Raw genomic sequence first — 27961 nt, 5'->3', positions numbered from 1 at the left:
GTACGCCTTTCTTTCTCAAAAAATTGAGTTTTTAGATCAAAGTGCTAACGGCCGACTTAATTAAACAGAACTAGGTGAATGGGCTATGAAGAAATTCAATTTAGATCAACCACTTGCCCAACAGACTATATCAAACATTCTCAAAAATGCTGAAACGTTATATAGTAATAATAATGTTATCAAAAATGGTAAAAGTCTAACAACAACACACTATCCTCAACTTGACTTCTGAAGACATTCAGAACGAATTGAGGAAGATAGAATAACTTCTTCGGCCATATGATCCTATAGATATCATTAACTTTGGTGAAACAGGCTTATGTTACCAGCAAAATACCCTTAAATCGGATATCCTTAAATAGAGTGACTACTGTATATTGCACAATTGGTGAGTGGTTGAGCAAAAAACGACAGCAGATCATTGTGCTCACTTTCTTTCGCTTTTTCTTTTCTTTGACGATATGATAGGATGCACCAATGGATGCATATAGATTTGGAAATTCTTTGGAACATGATCCAGTGACGGAATTAATGATGGCTTGACTTTCCCTGACCCTCTCGAGTACATCGTACCTGTTTCTTAAAAACGACGGTGATAGCATCTATTCATACTCTGAAACAGACAAATTATATCGACTTTGGGGATTTATTAACACCATCTTCGATGGCTATAACATTCGCGCAATCAGGTAAGTTAAATGACGATACGTAATGAACAGTTTGCTCAAAAATGCAATGTTTTATTGTCAGCATTTAGCAAACAAAAAAGCAGCGTTGCGGATTCCTTGACTAAGAACAGCAAACAAAAATTATCAGCTGTAGAACAACTCAGCAACGTCAAAATGGGCCACAAAATGGATACAATATATACCTCAGGCAATGTTGAACTTGGATGTCTGGAGATTGGTGATGCTCCTTGCCAAACTAAAGCATGGTATGACAGCAGAATGAAGATGCTCTTTGTTATGAAAGATATGTTGATGAGCATTGTGAAAAAAGCGGCAGTCAAGCTTGATGATATCCACATCGTAGGCTATAGCATCAATAGCAAGTACTTTCATAAAAAAACATGATCATCCAAATTCGATAAATCAATGCTCACTGCGTTCATTCAACTTAAAGGTGAAGAAATCAGTCTAATGGACATGGATTCCCCAATGGGACATGTTACAAGAATTCGACGCCTAAATGAAATGTCATACCTGTCCAGCGGTGATGATTATATTATATGCATGATTCCATTGTTGCAGCTGGCTCCGTTGGGAAAAGTCATCATGGAAGACACGTTCGACATCATCCACTACACTCCTCGATCCCTTACTGTCTCAAATCATCCTTCTGCCCGCCCTGTCTTGCCACCTTGCTTTTTGCCATCCTCATTGGCATCTTCATCATCTAAAAAAACCAAAAATCAAATATAATTAGCCCTTTGTATGCAGATGTGTCAGTATCATTTCTATGAACAAAGGAAAAGAAACTAAATATAGAGATGACCCAATGGAAATACAATATGATAGACCTTCCAAATATAAAATGCGCAAGCGAACCTTTAAAGCGTCGATCCCAAGCCAAAAGAAGTTCAGATTATTCTGCATCTCGAAGAGGAGGCGTTATATTTATAGCATGGATTTACCAAGCTTTTTTATACGACAACTTTTCTCCTTAACACGACTTTCCACTTGTCATTGTGAGAATTGATTTTTGGGCAATTACGACTTCTATTTTTGTCAAACAGTGACTTCATTTTCGGTAGGATACGACTTTCATTTCGGAAAAGAGTGTAAATAAAGTCTGTGAGACATTGGCAAGAATAGGGTGTTCGACCACCAAATTGGTGATTATTATTACAAATAAAACGTGAATTTAAAAGCTAGTTTCACAATATGAATTATATTTAACGGTGCTCTTTTCCTCCCGTTGTCTTTCTTTGCCAAGAAAGGCCTTTATTTTTAGACTCGTTTTGTGCCTTATTTCAGATACCTTTTGTATTATCATCTTTGTTTATAGTACGCAAAAAGAAGTAATATTCATAAAAGAACTATATTATAATTTGAAATTGTTTCAAATAAGATACGATAAACATTATTTAATGAAGAAGACCATTTAGCCTCACTCAATTCGTGCAATAAAAGAAAAATAGAGCAAGTTATGCGGTGCTTTGTATTTGCATAAGTCCATAACACAAATATCCCTTTTTGCTTTTCAATAAACAATCAAATGATCCCTCCCCCCTTATCATCTTTATTTGTTAAAAGCTTTTGCAGATGCCCTTATTCTAAGAAAGTTATATGCGAGAAATAATACGGCGCCTTTGTAAACAAAAGAAAAAGAGGGTGGAAGAAGGAGTATTACAAAGTTTATCTACACATCTCCGTACATCCAAAGTCCCATGATAAAGCTTGTATACAATACCTTAAAAGCGTTTTAAAAGTGGTTTCTAGCACGGGATAAAATTTAAGCGAATTAAGGTACCTGTGGATAACTTTTAAAGCATGAATTACACCAAAAATTCATGATTGCGATTGGCTCAATTCTTCAGTACAAAATGAATTCTTTCTTATTTATAAACCAAGCATGGGAATGATGCATTACGCGCCATTTGCTCCTTTAGGAAGAAAGAACATTAAATAAGATTTCTTTAATAAGATTTGCATCTATGCTCAGCAAAACAAAAAAAATTTTTTTGACAGATAAAGAAAAAAGTGGACAACACAACATGTGTGTTCAGCGTTTCTCGTCCTTCTGGCTGGGTAACCACGGGAACCGGCTTATGGCGGGTGTTGAGTGAATTGTGCGACGTGTCTATTAATTGTTTGTATTCACAGGCTTTTTTTTAAATGATTAATAATAAAGATGAGCATAGGAAGATATTAATAATTGATCATGTCCCTTTTTTTTCTTGATAAACGTATGAATATAGGGACTCAAGAATCCTAATTGGTTGAATATCAAATCTTCTTTATTTCAATCCCCTTCAGAAATATTTTTATCGGTTCCTGTGACTCCTTGATTTAGTTTTATTCCGACCACCTCACTCACTTTCACCCACTCTTCTCATTTAAAAAGAACTTCTCGGCGTTCCCCTCTTTTTCAGTCTTTTTTTTTAAAATTTTTTATTTTTTTACAGATGGATTACTTTACATACGCGAGCAAAGGAAAATTAAGAGAATCAGCTTATAATTCACTACCTAAAACACCAACATTACTTGTACATGAATCCGAAAAAACAGCCTGCAGGCCAACCAGTTTTTTGAAATATTCGCTTTCATTTTTTCGCAGCAGAAACTCAGCATCAACAATAATTTTAAATTCATTGTCAACTTCCTTACCCTCACCTCCTATAACGCCTCAAGTGCCACTAATACTGCCCTCACTATCCCTTCCATCATCTTCTGAATTTAAGAAATGCTTAAACAAAACGACGCAAACACCCAAATTCCGCGTATTGCTGGTAGATGATAACAGCGTCAACCTTCAAATATTATCTCGTTTATTAACCACACACATGTCAGATGTATTTAAACAGATAGAAATAGTAAAGAGTGGTGTAAAGGCATTAGAAGTCTTAAAGTGTCGTCCATTTGACTTGGTCTTGATGGACATTGATATGCCTATACTGAATGGTGTTGAAACAACGCGACATATCAGATCAACCACTGAATCCGATATTTTGCTTCATAATCGCAGTATACTTATTGTCGCTGTTACAACAAATGATTCTGATGAATGGCGCCAATTGTATACCAAAGTCGGCATGGTAAATACGCACAAACATGAAAATCGTTTTATAAATAGCATTAATCTTTGTTTTATTTTAGAATGGTTGCATCAGTAAACCAATTTCATTAAATGAATTAAAGTCAACATTATCTAATCTGCTGGAACTTGACTTATCTCAATCATCTTATACACCAGAATAATCAGTATTTCCCTCAAAAAAAAAAGCAATTCAATTTGTTTATACCCTCTCCTCTTTATGTAAATATTTCTCTTCTTCTTTCCGCTCTCCTTCCTTTCCCCTTTTTACTGTTTGAAAGATAGTGAATAACAATCCCCTAATGTAAATAATAAACTTGTCTTGCATGTACAAATTATTAATGAAATAAACAAATGGTCTATTATTATTGCTACACAAATCATTTTCAGTAAAAAATGAAATAAAAAGTCTTTTTAATAATAATTGTTATACACAAAGATTCTTTGTGACAAATAAAGTAGTGATAATCAATAAATCATATATGCGACATGAAACATCCCCTTCCATTCATCTTCTGATTAATTACTGCTTACATTCCTAATCTATACTGTTTTATTTTTATCCTATAAACAAAGTAGATTTTAATCAATTCAAAAACTTTTACGCGTTCATCTCTACGTGAAAAATAAGTTCTTATTATCACAAGTAGTCATTTATATAAACATTAAATGAAAGAAACTCTTTAGGAGCTTTTTGGCAAGAGTACACATTATTCTTTTCATTAAACACCAAACTATAATATTCATATGACTGCAAACCGCACAGAATAAACAAAACTTGCACCTACAAAATGAAGGGGAGGCACTATTCATTTGTTATTTATCCAACATCCCCAACAAAAACTCACTTAACAATAATACCCCTTGAAAGGACAATGGTTCTACATAGCAAAAGGGAGCTTTTTTTTTATTGATACAAGCAAAAGAATACAACTATTCATGAATGAATTTATAATTTGATGTAGTGATGTCTACTGCTCACATTATCAACGAAATGCCCCTGAGATAGACCACTGTACCGTGCACAATATCATATGCTCTAATTATCACACGAAATAAAAAAAAAAGTCTGTGAGATATAAACTATACAAGCCTCTTATTTTACTCTTCATATTTCGAGGTACTCTATGAATCTAGTCTCTCTTTATTTTGAACATTTGCATGCATACACCTCACATAATTGGCCTAATGTTTATAAGTTTACAATCCTTTTTTTGTTCTATACAGAAATACTTACATAGAAGCTGTGATATGTAACGAAAATAAATAACCCTTTCTATTGGGAAATAAAATAAAAACAGAGACAACAACCGTCTTCATTTTCTTTTTAGAGATTATATTAAAAAAGCTCATGTAATGTTTATTGAACAACAAAGTCTATTGACAAAGAGAAAGGATAGAAAGAGATAGGGAGATGTGAGGCGTTCTTTTTGCATTTGATAGTGTTCAGTATCATTTATGTAAAGTTGATATCAAAATATTGCAGTTGCACAAGAAACATGATTTCAAAAACGGAAGTTTAGTATTTCCTTCTCTCTCTTTGTATCACCTTCTTATCGAGTCAATGACAATATGAAAGTAAAGACAATTAACAAGTTTTGAACAAAGAACCATGTCATTATTCAATGGGGCAAAAGGATTAAATCATTTATTTTTCTTAGAATAAAATGTCTTCAATCATTCAATTTAGGATTGAAAAAGGATCTCATAAACTGGGATTGATCAACTATCAAAACACTTGACTTTTCCATTTTTGAATTTATTGCTTACATTAACCATTTATACTATTTATCATAGTGATATATTACTTTTAAGGCAGCAATATGTGATGGGAAATCAGTAAATAATATAGGAAAAGAGATGAATCACAATCAGTTGCATTGCCTATCGTCAGTCTCGTTATTGGCCGTGCTCGTATAAGCTACACTATTTTCCAGAATTATCCGTATACTTTTATAATTTGCACAGTTTTCCTTGACACAGTGTATATCAATTTTTAAAAAAGGCTTTCTATTAAGACGCTCGCCAAATCTCGAAATTGAATAACAACAGCTTTGTGAGTTGCTAAGAAGGATCTTATTGAAAGCTTCAAACAATCTGATAGTTAGTATTTCGACTTCTAGAGGCCTTTTTCTCTTTAGTTTGTTTTTAACTACAGACTAAAACTGCCTAATAGAATTAACCTCAGAGGAACAAAATGAAAAGATAAACACATTTATAATCATAGCCTACAGTTAGTTATTCTATTCCTTCTGCTGTATAAATTGGAACATCATCTATTACGATGTACCGGCCTTAAAATTTCTCGCATTCATTCAAAATATCCAAAGTATTTGGAATGGAATTAAAGTGGTGGCCTGTCACAGTATCAGTTGTTTCCATTGCTTTAGTCTCACCTAATTTTATTTTATCTGAAGGCACTAATGGTATTGTCGCTTGGATATTAATAATAACATAGGGCGGCATAGAATCCAAAATTGTTGTTGCTTTGGCCTTATCATGGATTGAACAATCCTCAGCTCATATTCCTTTTTTGATAGGGTATGGTTCTATTCATATTTGTGAGAAAGTTAGGTTCAAGAGAGTGTAGTTAATACCCTCAATGTTAAATTTGTTGTCAAAAGGTGAAAAGAGAACTACAAGAATATTTTTTTCAAAGGGGTAGAACTGAAGATGGAAAATCAAAAAAATACGTTTAATGACTACTGAACAGTGGAGAGTATTTAAACTACTCGGACATTTTTTTAAACGTTTCTTGTCGCTCCACCTAGAAACCTCCTTTTTTAATGTTAAGTATTCATAATAGCCAATTAACTGATGCAGTTAAAACAACAGGTTCCTCTTCACCCTGGCATTTAATTGGCCCTTTCAGAGATTGGTCAAAAGTAGAATATGAGAAAAAAATAACAAAACGCTTTTCTTTTAATCCTGTTTTTACGCTATTTTTTTTTTTTTTTTTTTTTTGACTTAATAGACTGTATTGAGTTTTTAAGGTTAAACTATTATAATAAAATGCTTTTTTTTAATGCATGGTGTCAGTATGCTCTTATTTTGGCTGCAATTTCTTCGTCAAAAGGTAGCTGACACAGCATGTTGTCCGCTGCCTAAGAATGCATCTCTAGCTACTTGTTTCTTCTTCTATTCAAGATTCAGTGTCACACATTCTTATCAAGCTTCCAAAAACCCGTCTAAGCGGAATGTGTTCTAGTACTACTGGTCTTTCATCTGGTTTACTCTCTGTCGTTTGATCTCTGATGTTAATGCAATCCAACGCCATGAAACTCTTTCTTCCTCTCCTTTGAACACTCATCTAGATTCTCCTTATGCTTAGTCTCGGATTTATGGATCTCAGCAACGACAACAACGAAACATTTAGCCAAAAGTGGTTATTTGGTGAAATGGAATGGGAGGGCTCGAAAGAAGAGTATAAGGATCTTGTTACTTTCGCTGACATCTGAAATGAAATCAGGCGACAGTCGAAGGAAATTGAATCACCCTCGCAAACTAGCCTCACAAAAACATACCTACTACATTTTCAAATCTCAGTAAATTGTTACAAACTCAGTTATTATGCAACAAAATTGCTGTATCCCAACATGATTTGAATTGAATATGAATCAGATTCATGAGTGTTCAATTGTGAAGACGAATGCAAGTGAAGTTCTCTGTTATGTAATATTGAGCAAAGCAATATATTATGGCAATAATGTAATTCGTAAGTGCATGCTATAAGAATATGTAGGTAGCAACATGTGAAAGGTTTTTTATGTTGACGATACTACATGCTGCGGGTATTATGTATACATTTACACATATAATGCATTAGTCTAACAATGTTTTTATTTTATTTTAAAAGGTACAGCCATTTACCTATGGAGCCTAAAATATGTCAAGGATGGCCCAATATACCAACTTTGGTTGGAAGGCTCTCTGGGCATTGAGCCTAAGTTGAAGATAGGCAAGAGATGTTTCCAAAAATAACCAATTTTTTTTGGGTGGTTAAGGTAAAATACAAATGAATAATTCCCGCCAAGCCTTTGGCCAAAAAAAAAAGAAAAAAAAAAAAAAAAAAAAAAAAAAAAAAAAAAAAAAAAAGTACGATTACATACGTTTAAACATTTACTTTATTCACAAATAAAATTAAGCCCCAAATGGACGCCTGATGACTTTGTTTTCATCGTTTTCGCCCAGATCAGATCAAAAGGAAAAGGAGAGAGAAAAGGAAACACGTCTACGTAATACTAGTGGGAAGTATTGGGAAGCCATTCGAGGAATCTTTGCCCAACATAGGGTGGCGGTGAAGGCAGAACCTTGTCAAGGCATAGGTAGTCGAGCTCATGAAGAATAGTACAGATAGTAGGCCATCTAAGAAACCAAGGAAGGGCTGCTTGAAAAGAATGTAGTATTCGGTGAGATTATTTGTTCAGAAGGAAGAACAATGGATCGACTATTGTTTTAGGTAATTGTAGTCGATGGTGCATATTGAGACGATGAATAGAATGGGACTTCGCAAGTGTCTGTGAAGGATGGAAAGGGCATGGTCTGGATGTACCACCAGGAATCCATTCAAGACGCCAACGTACACAGCGAATTGGTAGCCATATGATGGGATCTAAAGAAATAATCGGACGACATAGGGGAAGGAGTATAGAGTTACGGGAGGAGCGATTTTGACAGAGATTGTCTTGTTGGAACTGTAATTGGATCTTTTTTAGAGTTTACTTGTCTAAGGATTCAAGGTGAGGTAGTCCTACCTTGGATCTAGCTCAGGGTGGTTTTCGTGAGGCCAGAGGCTTACTGGATCAAACCCTATGTCTAGTCGAGATATGCGCAATCCTTCGCCGCCACCACCATATCACCCTAGTCTTTACCTTTTCGAATAACAAATCTACATACGATACAACTGATTGCCACTACATATGGAAGAGCCTAGAAACCAAATCGCCTCCGCCACTCATATGCTTACTACGAAACTTGTTCGATGAGGTTCAAATAAAAGTCTTACTAATTAATGCCACCTCGATTAGGTTTTCACCAGTTACTGGTGTTCTTCGAGGTTCCATTCTTTCATCATTTCTATACTCTATATATCAATGATTTTCCCAAACTACTGCGTCCACAACTTTTAGAAAAAAACCTATCTCCAACTCAACTTGTTCCTTTTATGACCTATCTTTTGTATGCCGATGATGTAGTCCTCATCGCTGATCAACATCAAGTGGTGAACCTATTAAAGCTGTGTGAAGATCATAGTCATAGCCTTGGCTGCCGATGGAACCCAAGTAAATGCGTAATGCTCGATCCTTCTGACCAACCTTTGACATATACTCTTTACGGGGATGCGCTTCGATCACATCCCTCTTTCTCTTACCTTGGAACTCCTTTTAGACTTGGTGGATATCTCGATACGTTTAAACTTCTCAATGTTAATACAAATAAGGTGCTTGCATTTATGAATCAGCTTTTGGTCATAGGTCTTCATCCTAAAGGTTTTAGCCCATTCCTTGCCGTCCGTTTTTATACGCAAATAATCCGAGCTCAACTAGAATATGGCCTTACAATTACCAAAATTACGTAGTCCCTTACAAACAAAATTTAAAGATTCACAGAACACTTGTCTACGCCGTACCTTTGGTGGCTTTTCTCGGTCCTTTACCAAAGTGATGCTTCACCTTACAAAACTACCTTCCATGCAAGAACGTTCTTACATCCTTCAATCTTAATTCCTTCTTCGCACCTTTACGCTTCCAGATGATACCCTACTCTCTCGCTTATTGTGCTATATCCGTCGTTCTAATAGTCATTCATAATGGTATGCGCTCTCAAAGTCACCTTTATGGAAAAAATTCCTACATCACCCTAAATCCTTAGACAAGTAAACTCTAAAAAAGATCCAATTACAGTTCCAACAAGACAATCTCTGTCAAAATCGCTCCTCCCGTAACTCTATACTCCTTCCCCTATGTCGTCCGATTATTTCTTTAGATCCCATCATATGGCTACCAATTCGCTGTGTACGTTGGCGTCTTGAATGGATTCCTGGTGGTACATCCAGACCATGCCCTTTCCATCCTTCACAGACACTTGCGAAGTCCCATTCTATTCATCGTCTCAATATGCACCATCGACTACAATTACCTAAAACAATAGTCGATCCATTGTTCTTCCTTCTGAACAAATAATCTCACCGAATACTACATTCTTTTCAAGCAGCCCTTCCTTGGTTTCTTAGATGGCCTACTATCTGTACTATTCTTCATGAGCTCGACTACCTATGCCTTGACAAGGTTCTGCCTTCACCGCCACCCTATGTTGGGCAAAGATTCCTCGAATGGCTTCCCAATACTTCCCACTAGTATTACGTAGACGTGTTTCCTTTTCTCTCTCCTTTTCCTTTTGATCTGATCTGGGCGAAAACGATGAAAACAAAGTCATCAGGCGTCCATTTGGGGCTTAATTTTATTTGTGAATAAAGTAAATGTTTAAACGTATGTAATCGGACCTTTTTTTTTTTTTTTTTTTTTTTTTTTTTTTTTTTCTTTTTTTATTTGTCAAATGCTTGTCTGGAATTATTCATTTGTATTTTACCTTAATCATCCAATAAAAATTGGTTATTTTTGGCAACATCTCTTGCCTATCTTCAAACTTAGGCTCAATGCCCAGAGAGCCTTCCAACCAAAGTTGGTATATTGGGCCATCCTTGACATATTTTAGGCTCCATAGGTAAATGGCTGTACCTTTTAAAATAAAATAAAAACATTGTTAGACTAATGCATTATATGTGTAAATGTATACATAATACCCGCAGCATGTACAAATAAAATTTTGACCTTTCCAAATGTTTCAAGGGGCCCAAAGCAAAAGATATCTGCAATCGTCTTAATCATTGCTAATGTGCTAAAAGAGCCCCTTATGATGATCAAAACTTTTTTGGCATTATTGGTACAGCCAAAAAAAGACGAAGTCTCCAAAAGAAGGACTTCAACTTCCTTCACTCCATACAACTTGATGATACCATCCGCATAGTAAAGGGTAGCTTCATCGGTATCATCAAGTTGCTTCTTCATTGCAATCAAGGGAGTTTCCCCAACTTCAAACTCTGCCTTGCAGTTTTCTACGCATTCAGAAATTGTTTCTGAAACTGATTTCAAAAACGAAAAAATCAACAGATCGTTGAACGCTGTTTCTCTTGATTCCAGTTTTTGGCTGGTTGAGTATAGTTTGTGGCTACAATAAGAGAACATTAACATTAAAATCTATTTAGAAATCTCTCCTTAGTTAAATTGAATATTACCATCCACGAAAAATGTTTTCAAGAAAATTGAAAATGTCTTCTTCTTTATCATCAACATCTGGAATCGCTCTTATACTTCTTTTAAACTGCATAAGATTGTCCTAAACGTTGTTATTAAAAGAGATAAGTGAGTGGTACTTTCAGAAATTATTGTTATATGCTAACTTACGCTATTAACGACTCCTCTGATATAATCATCAGTATAAGCAGGTAACTTGTACGTTGTATCTACGTGTGCTTGAAGAAGCCTTTCGTACAATTCTTCATTTAAATTTGGTTTAGGGGATACCCCTCTACCACATCTAATCACCCCATGGTACTCTGGGCTATTAGTCAATAAAAATTTGTTAGCACTCTGTCAATTACTTTTGTTAGGTATGTTTTTTAACCTGTATGGGTGGAATTTTTGGACATTGTCTTGGTTTTCCAAAAATTCCACAAAATCTTTGAATATACTGATGATCTACAATCAAATGTTAGCATTTAATTGAAAATTACACCAGGACTTACATCGTCTTGAGACTTGTACGCCTTGCTCAAGTTATCACCATATGTTGTCGAAACCGTAATTGACCACAAAGGCACTTCCGATAACTGGTTATACTTGGTACGTTAGAAAGGCTAAGATGCGAAAGATAATACTTGGGAACCTGAAGAACACTTTCACGGCAACAGACCAATACTAAAATACTGGAATCGACCAAATGGACAACATAATGTTGAACCTAATTCAAGTGAAAAAAAGACGAAGAAAAAACAACAACAATTCAAGCTTTAAAAGAGCAAGACTGCAATTGATCTTATTACGTATTACCCCAACGCCTTATGCTACTTTTCAAGAATTCAAAAAAAAAAATAGTCGAATAGACTTATCGTCTTGTAAGGCTTTGTTATAGTACTCACGGTACCAATTCACGTTAATCTAATCAACAAATCATACTTTTCACTCTCACTTCACACAAAAACCATAATTCAATTTGCAAATTTTTTTTTACTTCACTTGCGTAGTTTTATTATAACAAGACAATTTGCACCGGTATTATATGCGGTTAAACAATCAGTTAAGTCCAAGTATCAGCCTGCGCTGATATAATAATAAGGTCCCGTAATAATGTAATGGTTTGCAAACATGGAATTAGATTTATGATATGATCTGACCACTGACTTGATTGAAAGCCAGCAATACAATAACAACACCAACCGTTGGTCAATCAGCACAAAGTTAGGGAGCACTTACAAGGAATCCATTCATGTCTAGAAGCAATATATTAATAAGATCAGGTCTCTGCTCATTTTAGTTTTATATTTAAAGACACACATTTTTAAAAATAAATAAAAACTTTGAATCAAACCTTTTTATACAGTTTTTCATCGTATTGTTTATTTATGATTTAACAACTGTCAGTTCATTGATGATATAACGCATATGTTTTTTAGGAACGCGATCGCGTGTTTTAGCAACTCTGGTTTTCAAGTCCTCCGTATTCCCAAACTGATTATGTTTTGCCTTTCCCTTTACAATTGTCCAGAGCTGTTTTACAGAATTCAGCTCAAGAGAACAAGGAGGAAAGTAGACACATCTGTAACCTCTGCTTTCAATCAATCGGGTAAATTCATCGTGCTTCCCATAGATATGTTAATTACACAGATCGTGTAAAAGCCTTTAGGCTGAGGATACTTACCCACTTCATTCATAGTTTGTTTTGATAAAGTTGGTATAGTGGCCAAATTTGGTTCCATCCGTTGTCATCTTCTTCACTGCTGCTGTCTTTCTCTTTCGAGTCTCTACAATCTTTATTCTTTTGGGTGTCAAAGGGTCACGTCTTTCCAAGACAACTACTCCAAGCAGGGGGGTTGCACAGAGAATGGTATGCCTTATTGCCCTTGCTGAAAGCATTGTAACTATGGCTAAGGTACCTCGAAATGATCTAACCGTGGGTGGTGTCGTGTTAATGTCAAAAGTACCCTTGTCAATGAAAATACAGTTTGCTGTGAACAGTGTTTGCTAAAGTCTCTACCCATCCATGTCTCTCTTCGATTTTAACACTTTAATTTCTTGCAACTGAACGGTAAGTGATCTTTTTAATACTCAAATTACATTCTGTCGGTATAGATTTTCCAATCACAGCTTCAAAGTAAATGCTTCAAAGTTTTTGGTCAGATCATCGGCTGCGTCTGATACTGGCGCATGAGGATACCCATCGAAAGATCCTATCAAATGTGTTTTATGTTCCTCTTGAGGTTGTCTTTTTTATGCTGGTTTCTTTTGGATCAGAATCATCTCCAAGTCTCTTGGTCCAATCATGCCCAGTATGTACATTAACTGCAACTTTTTTTGCTGCGCTTATATCACACTTAAAAGTTTAAGCCTCAAGTGATGGATGAGTAAGGTTTTTTGATGGTCAGAATGATCTGCATACTTGTTCGTTGCTTTTTTATTTGCAGCTGATGATCTCTCCGCCTCTTCCATCTTCTGAGGAAGCTTTGGATCATCCAGATTGAAGTATGCTAATTGTTTACCAGAATATTAAAGTAAAATTGCTCAAATTTTCTGTATCGCGATGGTTGGCTTCCTCTTCTCAATCCACTGCTTCGTTTTCATTTTCGTCAACAATCTCTTCTGGACCATTCCCGAACATAATTTTTCTACTAATTAAATAAATGTCATAATACACTGGTTAATAAATAAAAAGAAGAAAGAAAAAGATGTATTAAAAAAAGTCGCAAATTTAGCTTTAGCAAGCACACGAATTGGATCTTTCAGTAACATAATTGGACCTACTTTGAATACGCGGATTAACCAATTAAATTAACGCGAGTTGAAATTGCCAAGTGCGCAACACATTAACTCGCACGAATGGTACCGTGAGCACTGCAATAAAAATATTGATTAAAGCATATAATTCCAAATCAGTGCATCTGTCCTACATACTCTATCCCCCCCTGTTGATCATCAGTTACTTATTTTTATCAAGTGATCCTAAGGCTGAGATTTAACAATAGTTGTTCTTTTGATTACAACCAGAAACAAAGACTAACAAGAGTTAATTCAAAAAGAAAAAGACAGTGTACTATTTTTAGGAATAAGTGCCGCGTTTACTTGTCGCTTTTTGTATACATTGTATCATCAAGTTTGTAAAGATGCGACTTTATTTTTTGAAAATGGTGTGAGTGATGAAAGAATAAGACAAGCCAAGCTTATATTTTTATCATTCAACCTTTTCTTTATTTTTAGTATTTAGTGTCATAAGAGGTCATATCAATAAGCTTGTGATAGACCCTGTGATATGATTAGAGGTGACTTGAGATCCTCATTCATATAAACATCCATGTATACATACGCATATGAATTATCTTTATCTTTTCCTTATATTAATTTATGTCCGCTATAATCCATCTTCCTACAGAAATAATCAGTGAAATATTTAAACAATTAATAATACATACTAAACAACGCAATCATGTCAATTGTTCTTACGATACAGACAACAGAAACGTTTGCTTATGTTGGCAATTGGATATACTCAGTGTATCTATGGTATGTTTAAGATGGTATACTATTGCGTCATGTATGATTGAGGAAACCAAAGAGCCATGGACAGCTTTGATGAATCATATCAACAAACAAAGGATGTACCCATTTCGATCGAGATTAGTAAAATTATTGGGTGAATCCAGACAATCACATCTCTTTTTTCATTTACGTATTCGTCATTTAACTATTGACTTTCTTTCATCTGAAGCAAACGATAAAGGTAAAGAGGGAAACAAAGGATTTATGCTTTATTTATTGATATGCCAATTTAGTTTCTACCATTCAGTCATCTGTTTCAAGCACGATTGAAATCCTAAAGCACTGTCCAAACATAGAGCAACTTGACATTTTGTATGACGCATCATTTTCATCGTTTGACAGTCACCTCTTTTCATCCTCTGTTACTCATCTTGGCCGATATGTCCAATACAACAATACCTGTCACATCAAACGACTCGACTTGGTGGGTTACAATCCAATACAGAGGTGTCCTTGCTGTGCAGGCAAAGTATGGGATGCTTACCTATCACCACTATTAAAAAGCCTCCGTCATCTACAAGTGCTCGTGCTTCAGTATGTTTTACCATCAAGCCAGGTGTTTGAAGCACTTGCTCACAACACTCAACTCGACAAGATCGTATTTTATAAATCCATCATCAGCTTGCCTGTGAGGAGAGAAAAACAATCAAACTACATCAGATCAAGAAGGACGACGATCAGTCAAGTACCGGATGCATTATGGAAACGAGTCAAGTCAATTGAGATTTATGAAGACATAGATGAATGTGCTAGCTGGCATACACACAGGTATCTTTTGGAACTTGCTGGTCATGTAGGATATGGTCTAGAATCATTTGTCTTACACTTTGGGACAAAAGAAGAGAACGAAAGACGATTGGGTTGTTTAGAAACCGAACAAAAGACTTGTCATCATTTCAATTTCAGTCAAACATCGCCGCTGCTGAAATTGAAGACAAAATGTGGGGAATCGTTAAGAAGGATTTCATTGGTGAATGTTCCTGAAGTGCTGCTTTAAGTTTTTTTTTTTTCTTTTTTTTCCGTTCACCAATAAAAGCCACTTGTGTCTCACTCCTAATTCCTTTTTTCTTCTTTTTTAATAAATACACATATTTTTTGTTTTCAATGCCTATTGTTTCAGTAATAACGAATGTCACACCCGAAAAGTCAACCGCAACACAGTCATGTAAACATCTTCAGTCGAAAAGAAGAGATAAAACGGACGAAAAAACTTTTATAAAGAAAACTTCACTTTTGTCTCGTCATGAAAACGATCTTTGGGTTGACATCTCAACCAAACGTTTACAGAGTACTCGTTTAGGTGCACTTTATGATGGCTCTCAATTCAAAGGAGTGCAAAAATGTGGCTCAAATAAATACAATGTAGTAGTTGATATTCAGGCAAGTTCTTTGTAAAAAAAAAAAAAAAAAAAAAAAAAAAGAAAAGAAAAAGTGGTTGTTAACCAAAACTTTCTTATTATAGCATGTTGATTTAGCAGCAAGTAAAATTAGTGGATACCTTAACATCGAAGGGCTTACAAGCGAATGTCCAGAATTAACAGTAAAGTCAATTCTAAAGATGATGTAACGAATGAACTAATGATGACCTTTATAGACATTTTTTGAAGGAGAAATCATTGGTCCTCAGTATTCATTTTTAACTAGAAAATGGCAAGCACAACAATCCATTGACGTTTTACACTGGGTAAGAAGACAAGAAAGACTATTGTACTTTTATGATGCTAATGATTATTATAGGGACGTTTTCCATCATTTGAACCTTACATCAGCATATTCAACAATGATGATTTTGTTTATGATCCTTATAATAATGACTTCATATACATGAGATGGAAAGAACGATTTTTGGTACCTGATCATCGTGTGAACAATGTGGACGGAGCCAGCTTTGCAGGTTTTTATTATATTTGTTACCAGCGTTCGACAAATGAAATCAAAGGATTTTATTTTTACTTTAATAACCACGAATGGTAAGCTGACCTTATAGAAGAAAGGCATAATGTACTGATAACTGAATATTAGGTATCAACAATTGGTACTTGAGCATGTAGAAGAACGTGCATTTGGAAGTTTTGAGTTTCGTTAATAATATACCATATCCTTTTGTATATATAATACATACGGAAACATAATAATATAATCTTATTTTTCACAAAAAAAAAGGAGAGGCTTTGATGCAGTGTAACTGATTCTTAAATCATAACAAGAAGTTATGACTCCCATGACAAACGTGCTTTTATAGTGGAACAAAATAAATATTTTCATATGCTCTCGTGTGTCTCTTATAAATTACAATTTTTTATTTCTTTTCTTTTTGTTTTTTAATACTTTGTAATTCAAAGGATGGGACAAGCAGCTTCAATCACACTAGCTGACAAATCAGAAATATTATACGATGTAGAGGAATTTTCAAGGAAATTTAAAAAAGCAACTTTATCTACAATGGCAGTTCCCATGGTGATTGTTGCTTTTCCTATATTAAATGCGTACAAATTTAGTGAAAGTGAATACACGGGCGTTAAAGTAGTAGATGGTACAATAGGTGGATTATTGGGGGTTGTAGGATGTAAGTCGATCGTCAGGTTGTTTACAGTACACTGACATTTAATTAGGGCCTATCTCACCCTTTTTGGCATTCTGGTCAGCGTATCAATCTATATTCGTTGAAGAACCTGAACGAAAAACAGAGATACCTGAAGATGTGAAACTACAAGTGAGAAGAGCGATTGGTATGGATTGTGATAAATATTATAATATAGCTGTTGTAGGTGCGGCTGGTACAGGCAAGGTATACATCGTAAAATACAGATGTTTATAACCTATATTCACATGAAAAATAGAGCTCTATAGTAAATGGAATCCTCGGTTACCAAGATGGTGACAAGTATGCGGCGATTACAAATGAAGCAGGTGGACACACAACTGAACCAAGAGGTTACAGACATCCCGATCTTCGGAATATGGTGCTTTGGGACATACCTGGCGCTGGTACATTGTATTGTAATGATAAAACTTACTTTCAAGATAATCATTTATATGCTTTTGATTCTCTTATTATTGTCACTGCTGAAAGGTATTAAAAAAAAAAAGGAAATACTGAAATGGAGAAATGTGTGTAACATCTTGCAAACCAAGGTTACAATCAATAGATCTAGAAATTGCGGCCAAAGCACAAAAATATCACATTCCTGTCTTGTTTGTGAGAAATCGATGTGACCAAGTAAGAGATAATATTGGTCGTATGATGATTTACTAAAATAGAAATCCTAGTCTTTGAAATCCAAAGTAGAAAGACATAAAAGTAAATGCGCAGACATCAATTTAGTTTGGGCAAGAGCAGTAGGTGAATTAGTAAAAGAAGTAAGAAGAACTGTATATAAGCAGTTGAGGGAAAATAAGATTAGTGCCAGGAAATTGTTCCTAGTCTCTGCCTGGGGTTTGCGGGAACTAATGACAAGCGTCAGTCATACAAAGAGTTTAGAGCAAGATGTTCGATTGATCGATGAACAAAGATTCATTGAAGCTTTAATGCAAGCTGTATTAAAGAAAAGAAAGAAATCGTCTGTTGTAAACGATCTGTGATCCCCCCCCCTTGTTGCTTTTGTTTGTTCATGTTGCTTCTTGTTGTTTTTATAAATTCTTTCATTCGATTGTGTTCTCTTGTTGTTACGCTGACCCCTTTTCTTTATACCAAATAAAGCTAGCACAATGGAATAATGTTAAATATACAAACGATAACATTTATTTTGTTTTGTTTTGTTTTTTTTTAAATGACAACTGGCTCAGATACAGTCAAGTTGCCTAAATCTTGTTCGTATTCATCATCAATTCTAAATATACGTCTAGTAGTCATCCTATTGTCCTTATTCTTCTCATATAGCATGTTGTTAAGGGTCGATGTTAATCCTTCTATTTTAAATCCTTCAACAATAGAGCTATTGCTACTACTACTAAAGCTACTTCTTCTGCTGTGAGATCGTGAATCGGTTTCGCTGATAGATCCACTTCGGCTTCGATTAAAATCCCAAAAGGAAAAAGCATCATCCTCTGTTATTCTACCCCAATTAAAGATGGTCTTATCATCCAACCAATTCATCATAATAGCTTGCTGTTGGAAAAATCCACTTGCGATCCTGGGTAGTTTATTAGTGGTCCATGAAAGACTTGAAGTGCTTGTTGTACGACTAGGTACTGTAGTTGTACGAGATATATAGTTGGCTATAAAATATGAGCTTAATTTATGGGAAAAATATACATGCAATAGTAAAAAATGTATACCGTCAAAGTCAGGGAATACTTTGGGTCCATATTCATTAATGAGTTCAGTTATATCCCTTGACAGTTTTTCTCTATTTTTTCGAAGTGTCTCTGCGCCAGTCGGATCCAATAAAGTGACCCAGGTAGGTTTGATGGATCTAATTTTATGACTACATGAGCTATTTTGTTCCTTTTGTATTCCAATTTTGTTACCTAAATATATCATTCCCAATCTCACCAAATCTAAGACTAGCGTAAGAAACAAAAGGTAATAAGCACCAAGTAGCAACAGGCAACAAGAGCTTCCACTTTAGTGTCAAATCCATTTGAAATATAGCAAGGAACACTATGAAACTGTAAAATCCATAGAAAGTTGGTATTAACACAAGGCCCACCAAGAGTTTCCAAGTAGCCAACACATCTCTTCCTGCAATTTTTACTGTGGAGCTCTTGAGTGCATCTAGTAAACTACATAAATATGCATTCATCTAGTTGTGGTTTGCTTTACCATTGGCTTTCTTTTCACTTATTATCGTGGCTACAATGACGACAGGAAGATTTAAAATTCCACCTGGAAAAGCTAAAAGGGCCAACAAAGTCAAGATAAAGACACGTTTGATTAAAAGATAAAGCATTCTAAGTCCATAGTTGCTTTGAGTCTTTAATACTTGATGATCCTTGATTCCGTGGTATTTTAATAATTGGTTGTAAGCTAAAACCTTTTGCTGCAGTTCGATCACTTTTGGATCATCTTTAAAAAAATTGTAGCCAATTAAAAAGCGTCTGTTTAGGTCAACTACTTGTGACAAGTGTAGCTTTCTGTGTGCAGGTTTATAAAGTCTTCTGGCTGCTTGAATCAACTAGAATGGAAGATGAAGCTGCAAATAAATTGTGTGTATATTTTTTTTTTACCATTAATGTTTCATAGCTTTCAGCATTGACTGTCACTGTTTTTAAAGCACTGTAGATACTATCTAATAAGGTCGAGCAAGCCTCTCTCTTTTCTGTTCCTCCAGCTTTAAATTTCTCTACAAGTTCTGCTGGTATCGTCATCGGATTACCAAATTCAATCACTGCACGCGAACGAAACTTGTGTGCATGGAAATAATTTAAGCCTTAAACGGTAAAAATTATAAACCTCAAAAGTAAATCATTTGTAAATCTTATTTTACCGCATGGAACAATCTTGACATCTAGACCTGGATACTTGGCCATAGCGCCCAATGCCATCATAGTAACCCCAGCTATTTATTTGTTGGGGCAAGTCAGGGAAAATAAACAATAGGGCATTTGACTGGTTACCTTTTAAAGGAAGCATCTCTGCTCTATCATGACTACCTCCTTCAGGGAAAATGGTGATGCATTTCCTATTGTTTAATTCATTATGAACATGCTGATAGACTGCATCTTGTTCTATGCGCGGTACACATTTATAGGTGACACGTTCTTCATCCTTTGTTAGCTCTTTTTTGATCGTCAGCTCAGTATCTGAAATGATCTGTACAACTTCGACTAATTGACCGCGTAAAGCAATAGAATCTCTTGGCTTAAGTTGGGAAGTAAATTTTGTACTTATGCCCACTATACGTAGTGGATCTGATGTTTTATATTGAATAAATCCATCTCCTACTTTTGCTAAATCTTGGGGACGAATGACAGGAACTTTTATAGAATAAGTGATACAATGATTTTAAGACAATTTATTATAAAGCGCACTTACTGGCATTCAGCATTCGAGCAAATGTGCCAATGCCCTTTTGGTGCATTGACTTCTCGGCAATCAGAAAGGAAACTCTTCTTTGACACTCCCGCATAAGCACAATAGGGTCAACAAACTATACAGTATGAAAAGAATGATACGCTTTCTATTTTATTATATTTACTTGGTTGACATGTGGTGCAGCAACAAATATGACTGGACCTTCCTTTGGTATTTTATGTGCACCTCTTGGTTTGATTTCTCGAAAGAAGGTATTCAACATTAAATTGAATAACCAAAAGGCAATATCGTATGTAAACCTTTGAATAAAAGTTCGCATAATTCTTGTATGAAAAAGAAGAAAGGAATATAAACAAACAAAAAAAAAATACGGAAAATAAACGAAAACAATTATAGTACACACGAGATAGTAAAGGAGAATTTAAAAGGGAATTGTTTATCTCTTGTTTTATTTAAGCTACATTTAAATACAAATGATCTCCCCCTTTCAAATTAATGGTTTTCAGGCGCAAACTTAAATACATTCAAAGGAGAACAACTAAACATAATGCTTTTCTCTTTTTGTTTTCTTCTTATCTCTCTGCATAAACAATATATAGCTCAATTTCTCTCACAACAATGAATCACAAATATATTTCTCTTCATGCAATAATTTGAAACTTGAAACTGTATCAACTTATTTATCTACATGATTGATGCTTCAAAAGTTATTTTATTTTGTATAAAGCAACTTATTTATCATCACCAGTGGCACGGGCTATTTAATGGTGTCAGCATATCTTGTTCACTTTTTCTTAAATTTCAACTTACTGTAAATGATTTGAGCATGATGACGAGAAATAGGCTTAATCAAGCCTTGAGATTCAAGTTCACGGATGGCAATACGAGCCAAAGAACCATTAAGCTTAAGACGGTCAACCAAGACAGATTGAGAGATGAGCTTGTAAGTGGGAACTTCCTTGAACAAACGTTCATAGGTGGGCTTGTCGAGAATAACCAAGTTGTTGGCCTTGTCCTTGACCTTCTTAGCAGACCACTTCTTCTTTGCTTTCTTTCCACCAGAGGAAGAGCTAGGCTTAGCAGCAACGTCCTTCTTTGCCTATACACATGTCATAAGTACAAATGGTCTTTTTATAAATTCCCTCTAAAATATTATAATCCCAATTCATCCATCCATCTCTTTTAATAACGCATCCATCCATTCCTCTTTCATGCCCTCTCGATCCATAGGTCACTGTTTGCTTACCATTTGGATGTATTGAGGAAGATTTCAAGATTACTTGCATTTATTCTCTTGATATATTCTCGTTCTCTCCGAAATACTTGTTTTAAACACCGACTTATGTAGTCGCTTTCTCTCGTAATTTAAGCACAGGGGAAACTGCAGCTTTAGTACTAATGGTAGAAATCAGCAATGAGGAATATAAACTTGCAAAAGAAGCTCACGTTTCCAACTGTACAGGAGGAGGAACACTCGAGGTTGCCTTAGTGTGTCACTCCCTCATTGTAAGCTCTTTCATCAAATCTATTCATCTTTTAACTTTTTTATTATTATTATTAGCTTTCTCATTTTATATGGTATAGACTAGTCGATGCCAAGAAAATCAAGCCTGATTCTTTCTTTCCTCAGTTTGTTATATATGTAATACCCTTACTCTCCTATATGACTTGGGCATCCAATTATATCTATTATATCCCAATGCTTGGTCTTGTATTCCACCAAATCGTCAAGCGTCCTCAAAATTTGAAGAGACCACAAAAAGAAGAAGCTCAGAAGTCTTACTTGACAGTCTATCGTGCTGGACTCATGATCATGACTTGTGCAGCCATCTTGGCTGTTGACTTTCAATTCTTTCCTAGACGATTTGCTAAAGTAGAAACATTCGGAACATCCTTGGTAACAAACGGGTTGAATAGATAAAAACAGCGTGACTTATCAAGTCATCATTTAGATGGACATGGGTGTAGGATCGTTTGTCTTCTCTTCTGGCGTAGTCTCGTCGAGATCTTATATGAACAATAAGCAGCCTAGTTTATTGAAATCATTTCGATCTGGCTTTGTTATTCTTTTATTAGGTTTTGCACGCTTCTTCTTGACAAAAAGTGTGGATTATCAGGAACATCATTCAGAGTATGGATTACATTGGAATTTCTTTTTTACCTTGGGATTCTTACCACCCGTCATGACCTTGCTGGGATTTTTGAGAAAGCAGCTGCCGTTTGCTGTGCTGGCCATTATTGTCATTGTTATCTATCAAATTGTGTTATACCTAGGATTACAAGATTGGGTTATGAATGCACCACGTACTGGCTTGATTAGTGCCAACAAGGAAGGTATCTGTAGTTTCTTTGGCTATCTTTCCGTTTTTTTATTTGGTCTTCAGACTGGAGAATTTATCTTTCAGAACAAGTCCATTCAGCTACCAAACGCAAGTCCAATGAGTTCAGAAACATCCATTGCATTTTCTGGTGTTGTATTATTACTTGCGTATAATATCTGGATTTATTTATTTCCAAAATACGATGTGTCTCGTGGAATGGTACGAAAGAGAAAACATTTAAAAAAAATGCTTAATCGCAAACTTGTATAGGCCAATCTGCCCTATGTACTTTGGGTTGTTGCATCTAATTTAATACTACTTTTTGACCTTATTGCTATCGAAAAAACCGCAATCAAGTTTGTCAAAAGTGCACCACCTTTATTAGTCGCAATCAATAACAATGGTTTATTTACATTTCTATTGGTAACACAACTTATATGCTCTATGTAATTTTTAATTATAATCTGTGTGTAGGCCAATATACTGACAGGACTCATTAATTTAAGTATGAGAACACTCTATATGAACACATGGAGCTCAATGCTAGTCAATGTATGCTATTTATTAATTGTTACCTGTGTACCTTGGATAATGTGGAATAGATTTCATTTTAGAATAAAATTATAAGTTCTCTTTTTGCATAAAAAGTCACTCTTTATCTTTTTTTTTTTTTCCCTTATTTTTTGGCCAAATGTCTAAGAAAGTGATCAACAATATTAGTGCCACAACTGTAAGTCCCTCAATTTTCAAAAAATTACAATTTACATTTTTTAGGCCGTTGATTTAAAAGCTGAATTAGCTCAACAAACTGAGAAATTCAACAAGACAAGAGCCAGTTCCGGCAAACAAAGCGCAGCCAAGCGGCCAGAACAAAAACGGACGGTATGGACTAAACAAAATAAGGGGATTGAAGCGAGAAATGCAAAAGATAAACAAATTGAGGAAGTGCAAAGTGATGTGCTCGCTAGAAGTCGAGAACAATTAGAGAAAAAGGCAAAGATCTATGAAGCGATGCGATCAGGTCAATATAAAGAAGAATATGATGACGATGATGAAAAGGCACCCCTGATTGATTTTGATAGAAAATACTTTCAAGAGGTAAAGAACCTGTTTGTGTGTGTGTGTATTGATGTACTTTGTATATAGCGACAATTAGAGGAGATTAGAGAAGAAACAGAAAGAAAATTGAAAAAACGACGACAGGAAAAAGAAGAGGCGGACGATCCTTGGGTGGAATATGAAGATGAATTTGGCAGAACTCGTACTGTGCGTCAAAGCCAATTACCAAACATGACCGTTCAAGAAGAAGAGAATAGAGAGGATATGATGCTGAGACCCGACTATGAAATGGGTGATGGATTAGCTAGTCGAGCGCACATTAGACATTATGATGCAGATAAAGAAATAAGAACAAAAGGTGTGGGATTCTATCTATTCTCAAAAGATGAAGAAGAACGTGAAGAACAATTGGCAAAATTAAATAAGCTTCGAGACGAAACAGAAAATGCGCGTAAATCAGCTATATCAGCTGCAGCTAAGCGACAACAAATGATGGCTAAAAATGCAGAAAAAATACGTGCAAGGAGGGCTGCTCTACAAGCTAGAAAGCAGCATCCTCTAAAACATGACAAGATACCAAGCACGATTCATATGCCCGATGTCAATGAGGAAAGTGTCGCTTCTTTTTTACAGTCAGTGCGTAAACAGGTAGAATAAATGAGTTCATTTTTATTTCAAATAGCATGTGTATGTTTTAAGCAAAGTACGAGGTGCATACTCTCTTTTGTTTTCATGCTCCTCTTCTAGCACAAAAAGTGCATCTCGAACTGTCACCTTTCTCGCCCCTTGTTCTCCAAAGAAACGATGATGAGGACGGCCAATGGTAGAAGGTGGTAAAAAGAGTCCGTCTCGATTGAATCCTTTTGATTTCTTGTTTGGCCCAATATCTGGCCCAGATCCAGACTTTCGTCGCTTTGGTCGACCTCGACCTCTTGGTTGATCGTCTCCATCCTGAGAGGGAGATAAAGGATTAGATGTTGAGTTCTGAATTAGGATAGGACTTTGTGCATTTGTGGGTGATGTGGCATTGGTCGGCGTAGCTGCTGCACTGGAAGAGCTTGGTACGTTGGGTGAAGGTGGGGCAGGAGGCTTTGCGGGTGTGAATGGAGACATATCTTTGGATGATCCCGATAAACCTGTCAACATCCAGCTCTTTTTAACGCCACCTGCAATCATTAGGGCTGTTTCATTTGTACTCTTGTTGCGAACATCATCACTCATGTATCTCGCTCCTACACCACTTTGATCCTTCTTCTTTTTCTTTTTGGGCTTATCCTCATCACCCCCTTCTTTGTCATCATCGCCCATATGAGCCCTTCTTTCTTTTTCAGAAATATATTCTCTTCGTCTTCTTTCCTCTTCACGTTCTACTCTTTCAACAGCTAAAAGTTGTTTCTTAACATCTAGTATATCTGCAATTTTATATGGGTAGCGTCCTGTTTCATCTGGTAATGGTTGTGTAAATGTTTGAGAGTCCATTCGATATTTAGATGCATCCATCATCTCCCTTATTAATTTTTGTATACGCTCTTGAGTGGCTAAAGCAATCATTGAAACAACTTCAGGATCCACCTTGCTCGTATTTAAAGAATTACCTAAATTGTATTTCAATACGCCTTATAAAACAGAAAATAGCAGATGAAGAGACTTACTTATTTTTGTAATAGTATTTTTTAAAATATCTTGATTCATAAAATCTTGAATAAATGAAAATTGCCCACCATCTACCTCTGTCTTTATAGTAGGTTCTGTATCGTTAGGTTGCAATGCGGCGTGCTGTTGATCTGTGGAAGACGCTGGTGCTGTACTTGCTCTATACATGGGTGGTGTTGGTGATTGTTGTAAGGGTATATCTGTTCTTTTCATTTGTGGATGATTATGATTACTGCTAAAAAAATTAGTTACATTGGATTTGTTTATCTCTTTTTATGTGCATTTACAGCATTGCTCGTTGCTGTGCATCATCCATACGTAGCTGTGTTCCACTCATTGTTCGTTTGAGAGAATTATAATCTATTGTTTGATGTGGTGATGTCTGAGGCTGGATTGTCACAGGTCTTGCTCCCATAGGTTGTGGTGGCAGTTGAGCAGGTTTGTTTTTTAAGTTTTCTAATTGCTGGTACTGTTGTTGATCTAGTAATAATCTTGCTTGAGCCAAAAATTGATTTGCAGAAACAGAATTACTCTATATAAATTAAATGTTAGAAGCTTATTATGATCATGTCCCTCAATCTCTCTTCTCTTTTTTATTTTTTTTGTATTAACCTGTAATTGTTTAAACAGATCAATAAATCTTTCTTTTCGTTCAGGTATAAGCTGTGAAGTAAGATTATCGAGCAAAGTCATGGATGATGAACCTGATTCAAACAAATTTAAATGCATTTAACTTTTAACTTGTTTTAGAAAATACCTCCTGTTGGTTGGAGTCTTGTTTGTACTGGGACATTAGGTTGCGCTGACCCTTGTGGAGGAATAAGTAGTGGCTGCTGTGTTAATTGTGATTCTGGATTTTTTTGCTGTTGTTGTTGCTGTTGCTGCTGCTGATCCGGATCCATTTTTTTTTATTGACGCGAAAGAAACGAATGGGGAATTCTACAAGCGCTGTACAAAAAACACTCCAAAAGAAATTTTCGACGTCATGTTTCTGCTTCTAATCTCAGCTGGAACTTCGAACCGGACACATAATGCTATGCTCTTCAGGTTTACTACTTCTTTGAATCTCTTTAAACAACCAAATGCATTCCCTTAAATTGGCCCCTCAAATGACGACAGCAAAAAAAAATAAAAAAAGTCGCATATGCCCAGAATATTTTACTTCGCAATTTATTTGAAATACTTCTTCGCGTTTTTTAATTTTAGAACAAGTAATACTCATTTCCTTTAGCCATGTCAACTTCAGCAACTAGATTTTACTCTTCTAATGTTACAGATTTTGAAAAGATGGAAGTCAGCAAAGATAATTGGGAGGAGGAACTTAAGAAACTGGAGGATTCTACTTGTGTTCACTGGATAAACAAAGGGTTCAGAGTTAAGGAAACTGAGAGCTCTTCATTGGGCCGTCATAAGACGATTTTGTGGAGTAAAAAGTATGTGTGTCATCGTGGACCTGACACTTATGTATCTATGGCCCGAACGAACGACGACAGCGGTCGACCAGTACAAAAAAATTCTAAGAAAATCGGCTGTAACGCCATCATTATGGTGACATGTCGCATCTCTGATCCAAGTATTGTTGAGTTTGCACGAAAAAATGACCACAATCATACTCCTGGGTCCCACTCTGATTTACAACATATGTCAATTTCGGATACTTTGCGAGGTAAGATCAAAAATTTTTTATGTAAAGGATTTTCAAGAAGAGAAGTAAGATCATGTCTTCTTCAAGAAATGGAGGGCGATGGACAACAGCGGGACAAGATGTTTCATTATGACGATGTTTATAATGTTTGGCTGACGGTAGCAAAGGATATGTTTCAGTTTGGCAACAATGAGTTTGAATCATTTCAATTATGGAAGAGAAAACTTATCAACTGTGGTTATAAAGTTATTGATCACTCGTTAGATAATATTTTCTTCTATGGATTCATTTCTTCATGGCAAATGGATATAATGAAAGTTTCAAAGTGCTTTTCTTTGGACTCAACCTTTGGAATATCATAAAGAAGTAATGAAGTCTTGTACAGTTTAGTTGTCAGGCATCCTGATACTGGAAAAGGAGTACCTGTAGGTTATTTACTCACCAATGACCAATCAGTAACACATGTATTGGAATGGCTCAAATTTTTCAGAGACAACTGCTCTATGCAGCCTGAACAAATTACAGTCGATTGTAGTATTCCTGAAGCAGATGCAATCAGAGTTACCTTTGGAGAAAATTGCCGTATACAATTGTGCTTTTTTTCACGTTGCGCAATGTTGGAGTAGAAACTTGGCAACAAAGGTCAAAAATCAACCTGGCCAGTACAACAATATGAAAGTAA

At 35.6% G+C, this 27961-nt stretch overlaps 13 protein-coding genes across 13 annotated transcripts; 8 read left to right on the top strand and 5 right to left on the bottom strand.

Annotated features, from left to right (window-relative positions):
* Nucleotides 1–664: 664 nt before the first annotated feature.
* On the top strand, nucleotides 665–1073 carry RO3G_14122 (uncharacterized protein; the record flags this gene model as incomplete). The annotated part of the gene is made up of 2 exons (XM_067668706.1): nucleotides 665–689; nucleotides 751–1073. 2 exons carry the CDS (start codon nucleotides 665–667, stop codon nucleotides 1071–1073), a joined length of 348 nt encoding a protein of 115 aa, XP_067524807.1.
* A 2432-nt stretch (nucleotides 1074–3505) lies between these two features.
* Nucleotides 3506–3920, top strand: RO3G_14121 (uncharacterized protein; the record flags this gene model as incomplete). Its single annotated transcript, XM_067668705.1, has 2 exons — nucleotides 3506–3757; nucleotides 3819–3920. The coding sequence occupies 2 exons, from the start codon at nucleotides 3506–3508 to the stop codon at nucleotides 3918–3920; spliced, it is 354 nt and encodes a 117-aa protein (XP_067524806.1).
* Nucleotides 3921–8893: 4973 nt separating this feature from the next.
* On the bottom strand, nucleotides 8894–9238 carry RO3G_14120 (uncharacterized protein; the record flags this gene model as incomplete). Its single annotated transcript, XM_067668704.1, has 2 exons — nucleotides 8894–8983; nucleotides 9128–9238. The coding sequence occupies 2 exons, from the start codon at nucleotides 9236–9238 to the stop codon at nucleotides 8894–8896; spliced, it is 201 nt and encodes a 66-aa protein (XP_067524805.1).
* A 1228-nt stretch (nucleotides 9239–10466) lies between these two features.
* On the bottom strand, nucleotides 10467–12302 carry RO3G_14119 (uncharacterized protein; the record flags this gene model as incomplete). The annotated part of the gene is made up of 7 exons (XM_067668703.1): nucleotides 10467–10493; nucleotides 10587–10983; nucleotides 11051–11151; nucleotides 11220–11376; nucleotides 11440–11513; nucleotides 11561–11653; nucleotides 12288–12302. 7 exons carry the CDS (start codon nucleotides 12300–12302, stop codon nucleotides 10467–10469), a joined length of 864 nt encoding a protein of 287 aa, XP_067524804.1.
* A 2379-nt stretch (nucleotides 12303–14681) lies between these two features.
* On the top strand, nucleotides 14682–15608 carry RO3G_14118 (uncharacterized protein; the record flags this gene model as incomplete). The annotated part of the gene is made up of 3 exons (XM_067668702.1): nucleotides 14682–14805; nucleotides 14858–15417; nucleotides 15531–15608. 3 exons carry the CDS (start codon nucleotides 14682–14684, stop codon nucleotides 15606–15608), a joined length of 762 nt encoding a protein of 253 aa, XP_067524803.1.
* A 574-nt stretch (nucleotides 15609–16182) lies between these two features.
* Nucleotides 16183–16710, top strand: RO3G_14117 (uncharacterized protein; the record flags this gene model as incomplete). The annotated part of the gene is made up of 4 exons (XM_067668701.1): nucleotides 16183–16187; nucleotides 16269–16308; nucleotides 16362–16594; nucleotides 16647–16710. The coding sequence occupies 4 exons, from the start codon at nucleotides 16183–16185 to the stop codon at nucleotides 16708–16710; spliced, it is 342 nt and encodes a 113-aa protein (XP_067524802.1).
* A 356-nt stretch (nucleotides 16711–17066) lies between these two features.
* On the top strand, nucleotides 17067–17704 carry RO3G_14116 (uncharacterized protein; the record flags this gene model as incomplete). The annotated part of the gene is made up of 3 exons (XM_067668700.1): nucleotides 17067–17190; nucleotides 17237–17412; nucleotides 17465–17704. The coding sequence occupies 3 exons, from the start codon at nucleotides 17067–17069 to the stop codon at nucleotides 17702–17704; spliced, it is 540 nt and encodes a 179-aa protein (XP_067524801.1).
* Nucleotides 17705–18390: 686 nt separating this feature from the next.
* On the bottom strand, nucleotides 18391–20863 carry RO3G_14115 (uncharacterized protein; the record flags this gene model as incomplete). Its single annotated transcript, XM_067668699.1, has 9 exons — nucleotides 18391–18842; nucleotides 18903–19051; nucleotides 19095–19341; nucleotides 19390–19741; nucleotides 19794–19842; nucleotides 20020–20125; nucleotides 20184–20543; nucleotides 20602–20716; nucleotides 20765–20863. The coding sequence occupies 9 exons, from the start codon at nucleotides 20861–20863 to the stop codon at nucleotides 18391–18393; spliced, it is 1929 nt and encodes a 642-aa protein (XP_067524800.1).
* Nucleotides 20864–21332: 469 nt separating this feature from the next.
* Nucleotides 21333–21850, bottom strand: RO3G_14114 (40S ribosomal protein eS25; the record flags this gene model as incomplete). Its single annotated transcript, XM_067668698.1, has 3 exons — nucleotides 21333–21358; nucleotides 21412–21700; nucleotides 21848–21850. 3 exons carry the CDS (start codon nucleotides 21848–21850, stop codon nucleotides 21333–21335), a joined length of 318 nt encoding a protein of 105 aa, XP_067524799.1.
* Nucleotides 21851–22264: 414 nt separating this feature from the next.
* On the top strand, nucleotides 22265–23235 carry RO3G_14113 (GPI-anchored wall transfer protein 1; the record flags this gene model as incomplete). Its single annotated transcript, XM_067668697.1, has 3 exons — nucleotides 22265–22498; nucleotides 22554–23089; nucleotides 23193–23235. 3 exons carry the CDS (start codon nucleotides 22265–22267, stop codon nucleotides 23233–23235), a joined length of 813 nt encoding a protein of 270 aa, XP_067524798.1.
* A 378-nt stretch (nucleotides 23236–23613) lies between these two features.
* Nucleotides 23614–24638, top strand: RO3G_14112 (uncharacterized protein; the record flags this gene model as incomplete). The annotated part of the gene is made up of 3 exons (XM_067668696.1): nucleotides 23614–23652; nucleotides 23697–24020; nucleotides 24069–24638. 3 exons carry the CDS (start codon nucleotides 23614–23616, stop codon nucleotides 24636–24638), a joined length of 933 nt encoding a protein of 310 aa, XP_067524797.1.
* Nucleotides 24639–24970: 332 nt separating this feature from the next.
* RO3G_14111 (uncharacterized protein) lies at nucleotides 24971–26536 on the bottom strand (the record flags this gene model as incomplete). Its single annotated transcript, XM_067668695.1, has 6 exons — nucleotides 24971–25096; nucleotides 25143–25576; nucleotides 25634–25869; nucleotides 25922–26166; nucleotides 26247–26338; nucleotides 26392–26536. 6 exons carry the CDS (start codon nucleotides 26534–26536, stop codon nucleotides 24971–24973), a joined length of 1278 nt encoding a protein of 425 aa, XP_067524796.1.
* Nucleotides 26537–26867: 331 nt separating this feature from the next.
* RO3G_14110 (uncharacterized protein) lies at nucleotides 26868–27543 on the top strand (the record flags this gene model as incomplete). Its single annotated transcript, XM_067668694.1, has 3 exons — nucleotides 26868–27300; nucleotides 27328–27437; nucleotides 27526–27543. The coding sequence occupies 3 exons, from the start codon at nucleotides 26868–26870 to the stop codon at nucleotides 27541–27543; spliced, it is 561 nt and encodes a 186-aa protein (XP_067524795.1).
* Nucleotides 27544–27961: the final 418 nt, after the last annotated feature.

This window comes from Rhizopus delemar, genomic scaffold, assembly GCF_000149305.1.
Source record: "Rhizopus delemar RA 99-880 supercont3.13 genomic scaffold, whole genome shotgun sequence".
Taxonomy (NCBI): Eukaryota; Fungi; Mucoromycota; class Mucoromycetes; order Mucorales; family Rhizopodaceae; genus Rhizopus; species Rhizopus delemar.
Note: the sequence above shows the minus strand (reverse complement) of the source record. Positions and strands in the feature narration are given on the sequence as shown.